This window comes from Orbicella faveolata, unplaced genomic scaffold (genome assembly GCF_042242905.1).
Source record: "Orbicella faveolata isolate gen_17 unplaced genomic scaffold, um_ofav_v1 contig_1, whole genome shotgun sequence".
Lineage (NCBI taxonomy): Eukaryota > Metazoa > Cnidaria > Anthozoa > Scleractinia > Merulinidae > Orbicella > Orbicella faveolata.
The window spans coordinates 20,560,740-20,578,176 of record NW_028301536.1 but is presented as its reverse complement, the minus strand read 5'-3'; the positions used below and the strand labels follow the sequence as shown (position 1 = coordinate 20,578,176).

At 38.1% G+C, this 17,437-nt stretch overlaps 1 protein-coding gene across 1 annotated transcript; it reads right to left on the bottom strand.

The window, feature by feature from the left end:
• Positions 1–81: 81 nt before the first annotated feature.
• Positions 82–16,393, bottom strand: LOC110048641 (uncharacterized). Its single transcript, XM_020754416.2, has 6 exons — positions 16,286–16,393; positions 11,860–12,033; positions 11,115–11,357; positions 3,822–4,082; positions 2,672–2,920; positions 82–1,953 (listed from the first exon to the last, which is right to left on the bottom strand). Exons 1-6 carry the CDS (start codon positions 16,383–16,385, stop codon positions 1,661–1,663), a joined length of 1,320 nt encoding a protein of 439 aa, XP_020610075.2. The 5' UTR covers positions 16,386–16,393; the 3' UTR covers positions 82–1,660.
• Between the last annotated feature and the right edge of the window lie 1,044 nt (positions 16,394–17,437).

Below are 17,437 nucleotides of genomic sequence, written 5' to 3'. Positions count from 1 at the left end.
TATATATCTTGGCACAGATATCGTTAATTCAAGACCAACCTCGTCCCCGCGGTGCTTTTTCCTTGTGAAGGGTGGAAAACGCGCCCTGGGAAAGGAAACGAAGTTGCGCCCTGGAGTACGAGGTTAGTTCAAGACGAAGATTGTATGTTCAAAGCCAGACAGCATCAACAAAGGAGAGAAATTTGTATATCTCAAAATTTGCTACATAACATTTTAATTATACAGCAATTTAGTTGTATAAGTAAGCTTTCTTTCATGTCGAACGTAACGTTTTAAGCTTAAATTTGAATACTTTACTAAATTTATTGTAATTAATAATTTAACGAGTAGCGATCTATCTAACTATTATAAAATTGCTTCTACAATACCGCGGCATGTTTGTAACTGTAATTTTAAACTTGTAATGTTTTCTGTAAATAAATTAGAGTGGAAAAAGATCTTTCTTTTCTTAGTGTCATTCCTTTCAAAAAACCATTCCAATATCGTGCCTGCAGCGTTACAATTAGCGCAAAAAACTACAGCCTCAATCGACAGTTGAGAAATTCCTAAGTCATTTGGTCGTAATTTGTCCCGCATGCGTTGCTGTTACCCATTTTAAAAGGGGCCTTGCTCTCGGGAAAATTAGCTTTAGCTATGTGCTCAAAACAACAAGAATTGACAAGATGTGAACAAGTACAATAGTACGACTAGTAACAAAAGGTCGTGAAGTGTTTATGCTGTTATGATGGATTTGGAAAAAAAAAATTTAGATCACGAATTTTGACCACCCGATAATAGCAACTGTGTACATCCCATAAGTCTTGTTACTATAGCTCTCTGCACGCATTGCGTCCCTAAGATTCTAGATAGTCTATTCCCCTCTCCCTCCCGCTTAAAATATGCCCGTTCTTTTTCTGTATGCTAACAGTGAATAGGCCATTTTACAGTTGTGTTCTTAGTTACCTGGCCTTGATTGCTAGCGATTCATCAGTAAAAAGTTCATAATTGTAGTGGAATGTTCTTCCATGGATATAATTTCTGATTCCCCCAATGCACCCCACCTATCTTTTTCGTGACCAGGCCACTAAGTCCTCTGATTAACCAATAGACGGACACTTAATCGTCCTTCCGACTGGTATGGCTTACAACGCAAGGACACATCTTCATTTTGACATCTTTTCTTTCCAAGTTCTAAGTTTCGACGAAAGTGACACCATGATCCTGCCCAGCTCTCGAATCAAATGTAAACTACTCTCGATTGACGATAGCATTGATACTACGTTTCTTGTAGCTAGTTCTACGTATTTTGGTGGGAAAAACGTTTGTTGGCCTAAACTTGTAAGAGGTAACTCCACTTGGCTCTGACCCGCCGTTTTGTCACATGTGGGACGTCACAGCTTGCTTGGCGGTATAACCGTCTTAAAAAGTGGATCGTAATACTAGTGGCCGTATCCTTCCCATATCATGTAAGGCAATAATAGCGGTATCAGCTTACCTTGTTGTGCAAGGTAACAACAGCGGTATTGCCTTTTCCTGTCGTGTACGCTAACATCAGCGGTATCAGCTTCCTTGTTGCGTTAGCTTGTTTATTAATTTTAGCAGTAGCCTGTCCTTGTCATAAGAGATAATACTACGGTATTGTTTCCTTGTCATGCAAGATAATCGACGTATCCTTTTGTCGTCATATAAGGTAGTAATAGCGGTATCCCTTCTTTGGGAAAAAGTCTCTTGGATGCGCCAAGTGCTTGGCCGAGTTGAGTTGGCAGTTAGGGTCCTTTATTGTGTTGGTATGTTTAGCCTGCCTAGAGTTCTTCGCTATAGATTTAAAGTTAATTGATTGACAGTTTTTATCTCTCAAACACAGCATTGCACATGTGATCTCGCTAGAAGTCCAGGTATCTTTTATCGCGTGATTTTTCAGAATCCAGTTTTCCTCTGCGTTGTTGAAATACGCTTGTCGACTGCAAGGCTCATCTAGGAAAACCAACAGACCAAAATTGATGGATTTTTCAGATTGTTTATAGGTAGAACGTAAGATGATAGTTTGAAAAGAACATTAGAATCGAAGGGTACTATACATGCATTAATTTAGCTGAATGTTACATGACTGAGCCTAATTACAGTTACATAATTATATAATTGTATGTTAAACAAAATTCTCGATTGTGATTGGTTCTCCGATAATATTTGTCACGTGATTGTCGTTCGATCATGTGAGTGTCCAATTGGATACCTATAATTGGACATTACAGCCATTCGCCCGTCAATTAAGTGCGCTTAATTGGCTTCCTTCTTAATGTTTCCCTGCAGTTTTGTAAACTTTTGGAAATACTATTGACTTCTCGCTCGAAATAATTTCTTAAAGACTTCTTATTCTCGAACTTTGTTATTGACGGATATGATTATTAGCAATTGGACCTTGTGTCGTAAGAAATTAATCTTGCCCGTGTTTTTAAATCAGCCTCGAGCTGCGCGCTCCTCCGATTTTCAAATTACTCGCGCGATTACTCACTGAATTAGATACTCCACATGGTCCAATTACTATTGCTATTATTACCAATAAGATTCCAGGATTTGTTAACAGTATGTTAAACAACACCAAACGTTCACAGGTCGCATGTTTGTAGTTGCATCGATAACATATAGGGAGGGAGAACTCAGAAATATTTATTACATAATTGCAGCAGTTTACCTTTATTAGTGTCATTCCTGCTACTGGGCGATCTTGAGGAAGCTGTTGATTTCAATAGCACTTGACTAGACTTGGTTGGTGACATAAGAATCATACATGAAGAGCTTGACGTCATCGTTACCGTTGACGACGATGGTAGAGAGGACGAATACTTGGCATGCAATAGAGAAGATGGCACAGATGACGTCATTATAGGCGAAGATGACGTCAGAGCTAGTGAAGAAGACGTTTCTACTGTAGAATCGAAGACGGAGAAGCATAGTCAGTGATGGTGCCATGATACTTGATCTCGTATGATCTTTTATTTGGAAATCACCATACTAAAACTTAGAAATTAAAATGCTAACTTTTGAAAACAAATAATAAAGACATTTCAAACCATATAGTAATACTGGATACAAGGCCATGAAAACAAAAAGCACAAACCACTGGCACGATCAGCTTAAATTGTCAATAATTATTGCAAGTGATAATTTGCAGGGGAGTAGTCATTTCTTTACAAGCTACCACATAACTATACATTTCGTTACATTTAGGTCCAACAAGACAGCTGGCCTTCTTTTTCTGTCGGGGAAGTGCCAATGAGGCGTTCCTACACCTTTAGATATTTCTTCTAGGGAAAATTCAAGATGATTTGTGTTTTTAACGGCAACGCGCGCGAGATCTTCAGCCAGTGGTTCAGCTGTTCAGATTATTTTTTTTTGAACTGATAGTCATTTCAGCCTTGGACTTCACAGCTATATATCACCTCTGAGGATAAAAATGAGGGCGAACACCCAAATTAATTAAATAGAATTCCAACTAAATTTCCGTCAAACTAGCTACAATCATTAGCATTACAAAGAAGCTTTCTTGATCAGAATGTACTCTAGATCGACCTTTTTGGAATTGCCACAAGAGGGATCAGTTGGGACAGATGATTCCTCTTCTACCATGCAGTTCGTGATGTTGGTTTCCATAAACTAAACTGCAATAAGCAACATCGGACAGGGTCAGGGCGGAATTACGAGAACTGCGAAGGGAATGTCAGGTGAAAAAAGTTTCTGAAGTAATTATCTCTGATGGCCTGGAAAAACAATTATCACTTGCAAGTAAGCGGTTTGATTTTAGGAGAATGCTAACCCACACACTGTCGAAGCTCACTTTTTACCTGTAACACTGGATGATGGCGATGAGGTGGTAGTAGATTTTAGTGAAACTTGATTAAACTGGGTCGATGGTATTACAACTACTGATTCAATACTTGATGTAATAATTGGCGCCGATGAAGTAAGCACAAAAGATGACGTCTCTCTTGTTGAAGAGGACGTCAGAATCACTTTTGATGATAGATTTCGTGCTGATGACGACAATGACGTAATCATTGATAATGTCATGGTACTCGATGTCTTAACTCCTGGTGATGATTCAGCTAAAATAAAAGAAAAAGGAAAAGAAAATGGAAATAAAAAATCACTTTCATCTTGCAATATGCTAGCTCGGCGTTTTATTATCTCTTCAGTAGCATAATTAAGGTGATTCCCTAGTAAAAGAAACCGCCATAGATTTCCGATGAAACTTGGTATGCTGTTGTTACAGGACAATGAGATATTAAAACGTAGTAAAAAGAGGGGATCACCGTGCTTGATTTCACGCCACAATGCTGACAAAAACGGTTATTTGGGTGACTTTTGGTAATCTCCATGCACAACAATTAAGCTCGATTATTTTTCAATGCAGCGTGTTATATCATAGAGAGTTTGACTTTCTTTGATTGTTTATTTATCTACGTCCAGGAAAAATGTCTTCAAATACCCTGCATTTTTATCCTTTAAAGGAAACATAATTTGGACATGCGCTGTTGGACCCGTTATGTCTCCCTCTTTAGTATTTATTTCATTTGCCATAAAAGTAGCCATAGATTTCTGCTAATTTTTTTCTCAGTTATTAAGGATATTGTTCTCGTTGAAATTATCAAATAAAAGGTGGGGGTCATCATGCTCGTTTAAGAGAAAAGGAGCATTTATCTCGCTATCGAGCTTAGTTGGAGGGGAATCTCTTACGTTTTGTACGCGCGCGCCCATGTGCGCGCGCTAATGAAACGAAAATCATGCGCAGTAGAGATGTGCAATGCAACACTAAGAAATCACTTTAATTCCCGGGCTAGATATAAAAATTAATAGCGATTGTGTCATTAACAACTGATGATAATTACATGTTGCTAGTCAGACTAGTTAAATGTATGAAAGGAGACAGCTGAGAAATATCGATGGAATAATTACCACGGCTACATTTACTAGTGACGTCATTCATGCTACCGAGCAATCTTAAGGTAGCTGTTGATTTGCACAGGGCTTGTTTAGACTTGCCAGGTGACATTCAAATTAACGACGAAGAGCTTGACTACACATGACGTCAGTGCGATTACTTGGTAGGTAGCTGTGGAGCAACTTCCAAAGATAACTTCATTTTCGTTCAGGATGACGTCAGGGTCAGTGATAAAGAACGTTGTGCTCATGCCGTAAAAAAATAGCATTTCCTTCGAGATCAGCTCTTTTGCTGTTTTTTTCCCTATTGGATACAAGCTTATCACAAGAGCTTAAATTAAAAAAAACACATAATAAGTTGGATATATTCTACGGTCAGCCAGGTTTATTAAAACACACAAGATTGTACGGAAGAAAATGGAGTCCAGCACAAATTTAAAAAAAAAAAAAATTGAGGAGTCCCCCTACGGGGGCGAACCGCAATGCCCTTCCGAACCGAAGCTCGGAAATGTAGCCACTGTGCTACAAAGGGACTCCGTAAATTAGGTAGCAAATTTAACGCTACCTATAGGCGAATCTTTGCTGACGTCATTGTTTACATTTTTCCTCATTAACTTACGCCTTTGCGCATAGAAGGCATCATGCTAGACCCGATTTTACTAAAAAAAAACTTAAAGAACTTGTGAAACTTAGTAAGTGGTGAAATTTTAGGCTCTTTGGGTGTAATATTCGAGGAGAAATTGGCTTTCAAAAACATCAAAATTTCTGTGTGGCAAAGGCGCTAATGAGCTAATACATTCTTTGTAAAATTTTGAGCTTTTAAACCCTCGTCGCACAAAAAGTATTCAAAACATCGCGCTCAAATTCCCTGGGACAGTTAATCGTGCTGTGCCCTTTCAATATTCAGTATTAATGTCTTTGTAGCTCCATCAGAAACTGTGTCGCTTATCGTAATGAGGCAAATATTGTAAACAAAGATTCTCCTATATGTACATAAAATGTAGTTTCTATTGACAGCCCTATCTTTCTTTTAAAAATGGCCGATTCAAAAAATCAAAAACCTTGCTTAAGTGACAGAGTCTTTTAAAATCCCTTATTAAATCTTTCCCAAACACAAAAAAAAACAAAAAAATCTCCGACAAAATCCGCTCTTTCGCAGCTCTTCGTTTATTGGGTACAAGCTAATAGAGAGAGTTTCAATAAAAAAAGACATAACAAGATGGATATTTGTTATCGTCAGCCAAGTTTGATGTCATATTTTATACGATATTCTCACTCCTAACTTGCTCAAAAGCGAAACAAAAAGAACATTGGACAAAAAGAAATAAATGGAGTCCAGCACAAATATGAAAAAAAACTGAGGAGTCCCCCTACGGGGGCTGAACGCCATGCCCTTCCGAACCGAAGCTCGGAAATGTAGCCACTGTGCTACAGGGGGACTCCGTGAATTGGGTAGCAAATTTAACGGTACCTATATGCACATAAAATGTAGTTTCTATTGACAGCCCTATCTTTCTTTCCAAAATGTTTAGTTCAGAAAATGAAAATCCTTGGTTAAGTTTTGATGTCATATTTTAAAAGGTCTTTTGACTCATAACTTGGTCAAAAGGGAAACAAACAGAAGATTGGACGAAAAAGAAATAAATGGAGTCCAGCACAAATATGAAAAAAAAAACTGAGGAGTCCCCCTACGGGGGCTGAACGCCATGCCCTTCCGAACCGAAGCTCGGAAATGTAGCCACTGTGCTACAGGGGGACTCCGTGAATTGGGTAGCAAATTTAACGTTACCTATATGCACAGAAAATGTAGTTTCTATTGACAGCCCTATCTTTCTTTCCAAAATTTTTAGTTAAAAAAATGAAAGTCCTTGGTTAAGTTATAGAGTCTTTTTAAAATCCCTTATTAAATCTTCCCAGGCAAAAATAAAAAATATCCATCAAGATCCGTTCTTGTGCAGGTCTTCGTTTATTAGATACAACCTAATAAAGGGAGTTTAAATCAAAAAAGACATAACAAGATGGATATATTTTATATTCAGCTAAGTTTGATGTCATATTCAGTTTTAATAGGTCTTTTGACTCATAACTTGGTCAACAGGGAAAGAAACAGAAGATTGGACGAAAAAGAAATAAATGGAGTCCAGCACAAATATGAAAAAAAAACTGAGGAGTCCCCCTGCGGGGGCTGAACGCCATGCCCTTCCAAACCGAAGCTCGGAAATGTAGCCACTGTGCTACAGGGGAACTCCGTGAATTGGGTAGCAAATTTAACGGTACCTATATGCACGGAAAATGTAGTTTCTATTGACAGTCCTATCTTTCTTTGCAAAATGTTTAGTTCAAAAAATGAAAGTCATTGGTTAAGTTATAGAGTCTTTTTAAAATCCCTTATTAAATCTTTCTCAGGCAAAAACAAAACATTTCCATCAAGATCCGTTCTTTTGCAGGTCTTCGTTTATTGGATACAAGCTAATAAAGAGAGTTTAAATCAAAAAAGACATATCAAGATGGATATATTTTATCGTCAGCCAAGTTTGATGTCATATTTTATAAGGTCTTTTGACTCATAATTTTGACAAAAGGGAAAGAAACAGAAGATTGGACGAAAAAGAAATAAATGGAGTCCAGCACAAATATGAAAAAAAACTGAGGAGTCCCCCTACGGGGGCTGAACGCCATGCCCTTCCGAACCGAAGCTCGGAAATGTAGCCACTGTGCTACAGGGGGACTCCGTGAATTGGGTAGCAAATTTAACGGTACCTATATGCACGGAAAATGTAGTTTCTATTGACAGCCCTATCTTTCTTTGAAAAGCGTTTAGTTCAAAAAATGAAAGTCCTTGGTTAAGTTATAGAGTCTTTTTAAAATCCCTTATTAAATCTTTCGCAGGCAAAAATAAAACATTTCCATCAAGATCCGTTCTTTTGCAGGTCTTCGTTTATTGGATACAAGCTAATAAAGAGAGTTTAAATCAAAAAAGACGTAACAAGATGGATATATTTTATCGTCAGCCAAGTTTGATGTCATATTTTATAAGGTCTTTTGACTCCTAACTTCCTGAAAAGGGAAACAAAAAGAAGATTGGACGAAAAAGAAATAAATGGAGTCCAGTACAAATATGAAAAAAAAAACTGAGGAGTCCCCCTGCGGGGGCTGAACGCCATGCCCTTCCGAACCGAAGCTCGGAAATATAGCCACTGTGCTACAGGGGGACTCCGTGAATTGGGTAGCAAATTTAACGGTACCTATATGCACAGAAAATGTAGTTTCTATTGACAGCCCTATCTTTCTTTCCAAAATGTGCAATTAAAAAAATCAAAGACCTTGCTTAAGTTATAGAGTCTTTTTAAAATCCCTTATTAAATCTTTCCCAGGCCGAAAAACACAAATTTCCATCAAGATCCGTTCTTTTGCAGGTCTTCGTTTATTGGATACAAGCTAATAAAGACAGTTTAAATCAAAAAAGACATAACAAGATGGATATATTTTATCGTCAGCCAAGTTTGATGTCATATTTTATAACGTCTTTTGACTCCTAACTTCCTGAAAAGGGAAACAAAAAGAAGATTGGGCAAAAAGAAATAAATGGAGTCCAGCAGAAATATGAAAAAAAATCTTAGGAGTTCCCTTGCGGTGGCTGAACGCCATGCCCTTCCGAAGGGAAGCTCGGAAATGTAGCCACTGCGCTACAGGGGAACTCCGTGAATTGGGTAGCAAATTTAACGGTACGTATCTGCACATATAATGTAGTTTCTATTGACAGCCCTAGTTTTCTTTGCAAAATGTGCAATTAAAGAATCAAAGACCTTGCTTAAGTTATAGAGTCTTTTTAAAATCCCTTATTAAATCTTTCCCAGGGAAAAAAATAATTTTGCCTTCAAGATTCCTTTTTTGCTGTTTCTCGCCTATTGGATACAAGCTAATAAAGAAAGCTTTAATGAAAAGATATATAATAAGTTGGATATGTTTTACGGTCAGCCGGTTTATGTCCTTCCTTAACAGGTCTTTTCATCCCTAACCTTGTTGAAAATAAAACACACAAGATTAAACGGAGAAAAATGGAGTCTAGCACAAATTTAAGAAAACACTGAGGAGTCCTCCTGCGGGGTCTGAACGCCTTCGAAACCGAGCCTCGGAAATGTAACTACTGGGCTACAGGGTGACTTCTCGAATTGGAAAATGTGCGATAACTTTTGAATTTTCTTTCATCTTTTTTGTAATACATTTTCCAAATCAAGATGAGGCTGTCAATAAAAACCACATGTCATGTGCATGTAGGTACCGTTAAATTTGCTACATCATTGATGGAGTCCCCCTTGTATGACTGTGGTTACATATCCGAGTTTCGGTTCGGAAGGGCATGGTGTTTAGCACCCGCATGGGGACTCTGTTTTGTTATGTTTGTGTTGGACTCCATTTATCTTTTACAATCTTCTTTTTGTTTTTTGGTTGAATCAACTTATGGGTTAAAAGAAGTTTTAACAAAGGACTTAAAACCAGGCTTATCGCATAATTTACCCCTCCTTTTATGTCTGTTTTCATTTAAGCTGTGTTTATTAACTTGTATCCAATAGGCATCTCAAATGTAAAAAGCCATGGCTGCCGCTAGATGGGTATTTTTGCGGTCAGTCAGGTTTGATGTCCTTTCTTAAAAGGTCTTTTCACCCCTAACTCGCTTCCAAAGGGAAAATAGAAGATTGTACGAAAAAGCATTAATGGAGTCCAACACAAATATAGATAAAAAAAACGAGTCGCATGGGGTTCGGCCGGGGGCCGAACCTCATGCGCGCAGCGCGTTTATTTTTGCGAACACAAGCAGTGACCAACTTTGTTTTGCGAGCAGCGAAAATAACCAAGTAATCTAGCGAACAGTTCCAAAACAGGAAAATAGGCGCAAAGCTAGCCAACATTTTAAGATCTTGTCGCGGTTCGATCAGCCCCATCAGCTTACAGCCAATTATGCCTCGTTTGATGTAGCTTTACGTTAGTCAGTGGATGGACGCTCAATAGATCAAGGAGATTTAAATCTTTCTAACCACACCACGAGAAGAAGCTAAAAGCTACCAGACTCTAGAATCCGAACATGCGGGCAGTTAAAAAAATTTGCGAGCACGAGCAAGGGAGCACTCATTTTATTTTCGCGAGCAATTCGAGCAAAGGCTAATTATGTGCTGAATATTTTCCTATTAGACCAGTACTCATTTCCTGAATGTGATAAGAATGCAATTTCCAGAGTTCTATTCTAGTGAATTATTCACGCGCTGTAATTATAATGCGTGACACTCCTGGCACGGAAAAAGAGAGGTGAAATCAACAACTCTTGATCAATTGATCTATTTTGGGCGTAACTGAACAGCCCGTCTTATAAGCGATATGGAGAGCAGGGCATATTCGTTCCTTTCCGTTGGCGGCTATTGCGGTTCCGATACGAAAGTACACTGTCGCATTCTGTAGAAATGGTTCCTCTGCTTAGCTGTAATCGAGGTATTTCAAGACCTACCTTAGTCGAATTGAAGATTTTTTGAAAAGGCTTCGCTGCTATCCCTCATAAAATGCTTTCTCGCTTTGTAATGCGGTAATGGTATCATGTTAAGAATTTTTGGAGCATAAAGATGGCGCGGTCACACTGGTCACACCGGCTTCACATTACATGGTATACTTCATTACGAGCTTCGCATTACATGGTATAGCCATGACAACCATCTTATTTCGAGTTTCATGTCTATTGAAAATTAGGAACTGCGTGCCTATAATTAACTGGAAGTTAAAATCTCGCCGTTCCAAGTTCCTTAAAGCTGAATTAATAAATTTATCCATCGTTCAGTATTTAATAAATTGGAATTTAGATATTTCTTTCTTGCAATTGGCGTGACCTAGGTCAAAGGAGCTCATTCACAGAATTTTGAGTTGTTTTGGCCACCTAGAAAATTACCTTGAAATTGAAGGAAACCTGAAAATAATAGTTAACTTAGATATCAAAAAACCAAAGAGATAAAAATAAACCATAAAGGAACTACGATGGTTAAGGATGGAGAAGATTGACTCGGATAACAAACCACGAACTTGAAAACTTTAGGCTAAACTTTTCAAGATGCGCAACCCGTGACGTGGCTCTTTTAACGCCAGTAAATAGGTCCGATATAGGAGATTGGAGGAGACTGTTAGTCCAGCAATTATCATGATCACAGATCACTGACCTGTAAAACGAGAGATCTGTGCTGATGTGGCGGTTCTTTTCAGTGAAACTTGATTAAATTGGGTTGACGGCATCACGACCACAGATTCAGAGCTTAACGTCATCATTCGCGCCGATGACGCAAATACAAAAGACGACGTCTTTCTTGGCGAAGACGATGTCAGAATCTGTACTGACGAAAATGGTGCTGACGACGACAGTAACGTAATGATTGATGATGTCTTCACTCCTGGTGATGATTGCGCTAAAAAAATAATGATAAAAGAAGAAATAAAGAACCACTTTTGTCCTTCAAAATGTTAACTCGATGTTTTTTCTGTGTCGATTGTGCTAAAATATAAAATTAAAAGGACAGAAATTAAAACTACTTTTTCATCCTGTGTTTGGTTACGTTGTGGTAGTTACCTTCTCAGTAGTATGATCACGTCTGGCAAACTTATGTCTTTTTTTCTTAGAATGAACATACTAGTTATACAACACTTTCGAGTGGCATACCGTGGAATATCCCAAGAGCCACACTTGAATTTTCTCGGTAGATACGTCCTCGAAGAGAAATACAGCAATTGTAGCCTTTATCTTGCTATAGAGGTTTTGCACGGCAGGATGGTGCATGGCACGAACAATAGATTCTTTTTCCTGTGGGAAAAAAAATGTTCTTTCTAATGCAAAACATTTTCATTGTTCCTACCATGCAACATGGCTGCCGTGAAAAACCTCTATTTGAGGCTGTTCAAAAATCAGATTACCTTGAGAGCTGTAAGCAGATGGACTACAAGACGTTGTGCTGCACATTTCGGTCTGTGTTGTCACATGTCCGTGCGGACATTTGTGCCCGGGTCTAAGTTTCTTTGTACATCCCTCACGTGATCTCTGACCAGTTCCACACGTGACTGCACAAGCTCCCCACTCTCCCCACTCTCCTAAAAAAACATTGAATGACACTGATAACTCATTCAATTTAGTTAACAGGTTCATGCTTAGTGCGCGTCTGTCGTGTTATGATACACGCGAGAATTCGAAGATTACCAGAGAAGCGTAAGAGTTGGTCGAGACGCTGCCGATAGCAACTCTAGCGTTTACTAAGTTCTAGTTACACGCGCGCGATATCGATTTAGATCGCGCGGTTTTACTTTTTAGTAATAGTAATTGGACCGAGTGGAGTACAATTCAGGGAGTAATCGCGCGAGTGATTTCAAAATCAGACGAGCGCAAAACGCGAGGCCGATTTGAAAATATGAGCGCGATTACTCCCTGAATTGTACGACACGAGGTCCGATTACTAATTAATTGTATCTATAACAAATTTCGGAATTAAAAATGTCTTTTGGGAAGTTCTTTTGAGCGAAAACGTCTGTAGCGCTTTTCATAAGTTTTAAAAACTGTAGGAAACATTGCGAAGGAAGCCATTAAAGCGCGCGCAATTGACGTGAAAATCACGTGAGTATCCAGTTTCAAAAAGTTCAAATTGGATACCTGTATTTGGACGCCCATGTGATCGCGCGCCGATTACGTGACAAATAGGCGCGCATGATCGAGAATTTTGTTATAGATACGATTAATAATGGTAATAGGACTGAGTGGAGTCCAATTCGGTCTGTAATCATACGAGTAATTAACAAAATAGGACGACCGCGAAGCGGGAGTCCGATTTGTTAATCACGAGTATGATTACAGACTGAATTGGAGGACACGATGTCCTGTTACCAATTACTCAAAACTATGACAAAATTCGAGAAACGAAGAAACCATCGATTGAGCGCTGAACGATTAAACGTCGTTATGAATGCTGAAAAACACAGCAGTTTACTCAACAAAGTGCACTGCAACAGCGCGCGCAAAATGACGCGTACTGTCCATTTACAAGCATGACGCGTACACTGTCCAATTAATGCTCAAATCGGGCTGCTGATAGCCAATCACGTTCGAGAATTTTGTTATAGTTTTGATTAATGTTGTAATTATCTTTCTATTACATGGCTAATCCCACGATTGGGTAAGATAAAAAACTCAACAAATCCTGCGCTGTGATTGGCTACATGCAAAATGGGGCGAAGGCTTTCCTTAGCTCCCTCGACAACTTCTAGGCAACTTCAAGTTCTGATTAACTTTTTTCACTTTGAGCAACTTTTTTCTGCTAGGAAAATTTTTGCCTTCTGAACAACCTTTAACTATTCTGAGAAATTGGAGGAGCTTTTAGGATTTATTCTGTTCTTACCATGCATTTTATGACGACTTCCGAAGTTTCTCTGAATGTTTCCCGAAGGCCATACAAACTCAGTTTCTGATCGAACATTTTCTAATTAACAAAGGTTGCCAGAGATTTCCGAGGGAGAACTGAACACCTTTTGATTTAATATCGACAACTTCTAGCTCATTTAGGTGTAGCATGAGATTATTACAAACTCATAAACAAACCTGTAATCAGCGATGTCTTTCCAAACGGGATACAGTATCTTTTACGCTGCACACAGTGCAAAGAATTATAAGCCTTTCTTGGCCCGCTCGGGTTTAGCCGCTGTTTCCCGCCACAAATAGATTATTACAAACTCATAAACAAACCTGTAATCAGCGATGTCTTTCCAAACGGGATACAGTATCTTTTACGCTGCACACAATGCAAAGAATCATAAGCCTTTCTTGGCCCGCTCGGGTTTAGCCGCTGTTTCCCGCCACAAATAGTGTTCCCTAAGCCTTATAATAATTCCTTTTTTACAACAACTGCAAAAATTCTCGCGCTCTCATTGGCTAATTTTCACTGTCAATAAGCGGACAGACTCGTGAATTTATAATTTATGCGATGTTGACGTAAAGAGCGAGAGCGGACAATTTGACATTTTGTTATTGTGAAAAACAAATTGACCAAGCTTGTTCGGTCGAGATGGCAGGATATTGGTCTTGTCCTGTCTTTTTTTTTTCTTTTTGCGTGATTATAGGACCTTGCCTTCGTCTCGGTAAACACGCAAATACGGTCTTGGCCAAAATCCAGCCATCTTGACCTCATACTTGGTAAATAACCCATATATAGATAGTAATTTACTTCTATTGTATTTGCTTATGTGAAAGCCACATTTTTCAGAACTTAAAATGCAGATCAATTGTAAACTAAATTACTCGCCGTGAATAATCGTAAGCACTCAAAATCGCAGGTAAATGGAACCACAAGAATTTTTTTTTGTCCCATCGAGATTCGTTTAGTTATTAGCTCACTCAGTAGCTGATGTTTATTACGTGGTTATTGCTCTCTCATAGGTCACATATATTATGTGCATTAAGAATTGCCTACAGTTGCTAGAGCTAGCTCGACAAGTAGTAACATAAAGTGTTCAACCAAATAAGAGAGCATTAAGCTAAACGTTGTCAATCAGTTCTAGCAGATTGTCAGTATGACTCGTGTGACTTTTAGAAATGGTCTTTTAGAAATGACATTGATGGCTTCCGGTCAACAACTCGTGATTTAAAGGAGGCAAAACATAAAATCGAGGTTCTAAGCTAAACAAAAGGGACTTTTAGAGGCGCAATTTTCTTGCGGTATCAGTTTGTTTTAACCTCGAATTACTTTTAGAAATATCATTAAAAGAATTCTTTATCTTAGAAATAGAATTGACCAAGACACGCTCTTTATCGGCCTCTCCATTTTGCAATGATTATTTTAAAGAAAAGAGAAGTCAAAAATTTCTTGGATATTTGATATTTTAAAAAATGACAGGCGTAAAAAGTGTCAAAATAATCGCCAAGCCATTGTCACCTACGTAATATCCGGATGCTTCATTCTAAAAGAATTGTCGGAGATGGTAAAGTACACGAGTATTGATTCTCAAGCTATATAGTAATCTCTCTCTAAAGAGAGAGAATGTACCCTTGGTAGTCATCGTTAAACAATTCTAATATTTTTGTCATAAAATCTTATCTCAAGGACAGCCGATAAATTTTTATTAAGTCTCACTTGAAGAAGTGTGGCACGGGAGAGAGGTTGGCTCATCGTAGTGACAATCCCTTGACAATAGCGTCATTTTGCATGCATGCACTTTATTACATTTTATGTTTTTAGATTATTTGCGTTTTATAGATAGAATTTGACATGATGGTTCTTATTTCTGCATCCTATACCAAAACTGGGTGTTAATGTTTCATCTAATTGGCGCTGCTCAAAGATGATCTGTGAAATATATTAAGGGAGAAGATTTAATATATTAAATTTGTCTGGCCAGACCGACCTATTAATCTCCCATCAGCGTTTTATATTGAGACAAAAAGATCCCAATTTAAACGATAAAAGAGGATTGCATTTAACGTTGCGAGTACTCCATCTGTCCACCATAGGATTATGACTTTAAGGCTACAATAACTAAAATAGGTGAACTTTTTGTTCCCTAAAATTGCTTTTGCACCTAAGAAATACATGGTCAAATGGGCGGCATACATCATATGTCTCTATTTTTTAGTAAAAGTGTTTTTCCTTTCAAGACAACTTAATTGCTGACAGTAAAGTTAGTGAATAATACAGTTTTTTAACTGATAACAATGTTTGTACAAAGAAAAACAACAGCAAAGCAAAGATAAGGTATAATGTGTAAGGTATACTGTAAGAGCTCCATAAAATCACTTTGCAAATCAATTAGGCAGTTTTGGTTCTTTGCATATTAAATCCACCGGCATATAATACCATTACACGTTGAACGTTACCAAGTCAATATCAGTCAAAATTACGTTCCGGCTTTCTTCAATCGTGTTTTCCGTTTTTTTTTTTTCGCCGCAAAAACGGAAGGTAGTAGAACTCGGGATCACGATCACGTTATACATCACGTTATAGATCGCGTTATAGATCACTTTATAGATCACGTTATAGGTCTAATGAAATATCTAACACCATTGATTAATTTTTTCTTCACATTCCCCATGTATTTGTCGCAGCAATTTTGCTTTATCAATGTCACAATTCGAATCAACCAAGATTTAATTTAAGGCTATATTCTGTACTGAAAACCTGACAATTCGAAATTTAGCTCATGAAGTTCGACTGCGCAAAAGAAGAAAACGTTTGGTTCATGCAGCGGTCATGTATGCGTTCTTGTTGTCGGCAACGTCAAAAGAATATGATTAAAAAGTTTCAAAAATAGGATGGCTTAGTAATTGCCCTCTTAAAGGAAAAATCAGCTAACATTTGAAGGATACCTGCTTTCTTGTCTGCTACTGAGATGCAGATGTATAACCAGAGTAAAAGTAATTCCAACAACAGTCGAGAAACCTTCGGGTTCAACATGGGTCCCTCCATACCTGATTTTGACTAAATATGAATTCTTGTCATACTTGCAAGCGATCTCCGCTCTGATTATTGCCTTGTATTGACTCTTAAAGGAAGGAAACTGATTGGCGAACATTTACAAATTGGCTCTCCCCCACCAATCAATGCTTCGAAGACAAATTAAGTCGAAAGCCATTTTTTTTAATTTCTGAAGAAAAAACGCCCCTGTCAATAACCATTAGTAGAGGATTGGTAGAAAAAGGCATCAAGTAACAAGACGTGGATGAATTATTTAGGAAACAACGCAAACGTTTCTGTAGTTTTTCCTCGACATCTCACGCAATCGTTTATTTTTTCATGTCAGCGGTATACTAATTCGTCCAAAGTTTTAAAGCATTAGAGGTTGAGCAATTTACCTACATTGAATAATGAGATTGGATCAGTAGAACATCCCAAAGTGATCAGAAGAAACTGTCCGAGAAACACTTTGTTAAACTAAATTTTGAAAACACAATCTTCATACATAATTCAATGTCTTCATAGGCTGGCCTTAATTCTTTATTTTCTGGTATATCCGTTAAAACCGCGCTCCAATTTTCCAGCATATGGAAACAATGACATCACTATCGCGGGTAGCTCCTTTTCTCACTAATGCAATTGGGCTAATCTATATCCGCCTTCCGTAACGAAATAAAACTTCGCTCGTCTTACATGTATATCTCCAAGAGACTAACAAAAATAACCCACCCTGAACCTATATTTTAGCGCCCCAGTTTCTTTCTTAAATCCAGAAATAAGCTTCGTTTGTTACTGTGAGTAAGTAGCTGATGTATACAGTAAAAAGCCGCTTATAAGAACCTAGGTTATTTCAAGTTAGCCTCCATAGGTTCTTATATAAATGGTGTTTACTCTGAAATTAGGCTACCTAGGTTCTCAATCAGGCTCTTAATTTATTTTTAACTTGTACTCATGGGTGTGGTCTTTATATTGAATCATTCACAGTACAGTATTGTGGTCCTATACCACTGCCAGTGTTCTGGCTAGTTTTTGATACCTTTTTTTGTACTGCATGTGATTTACTG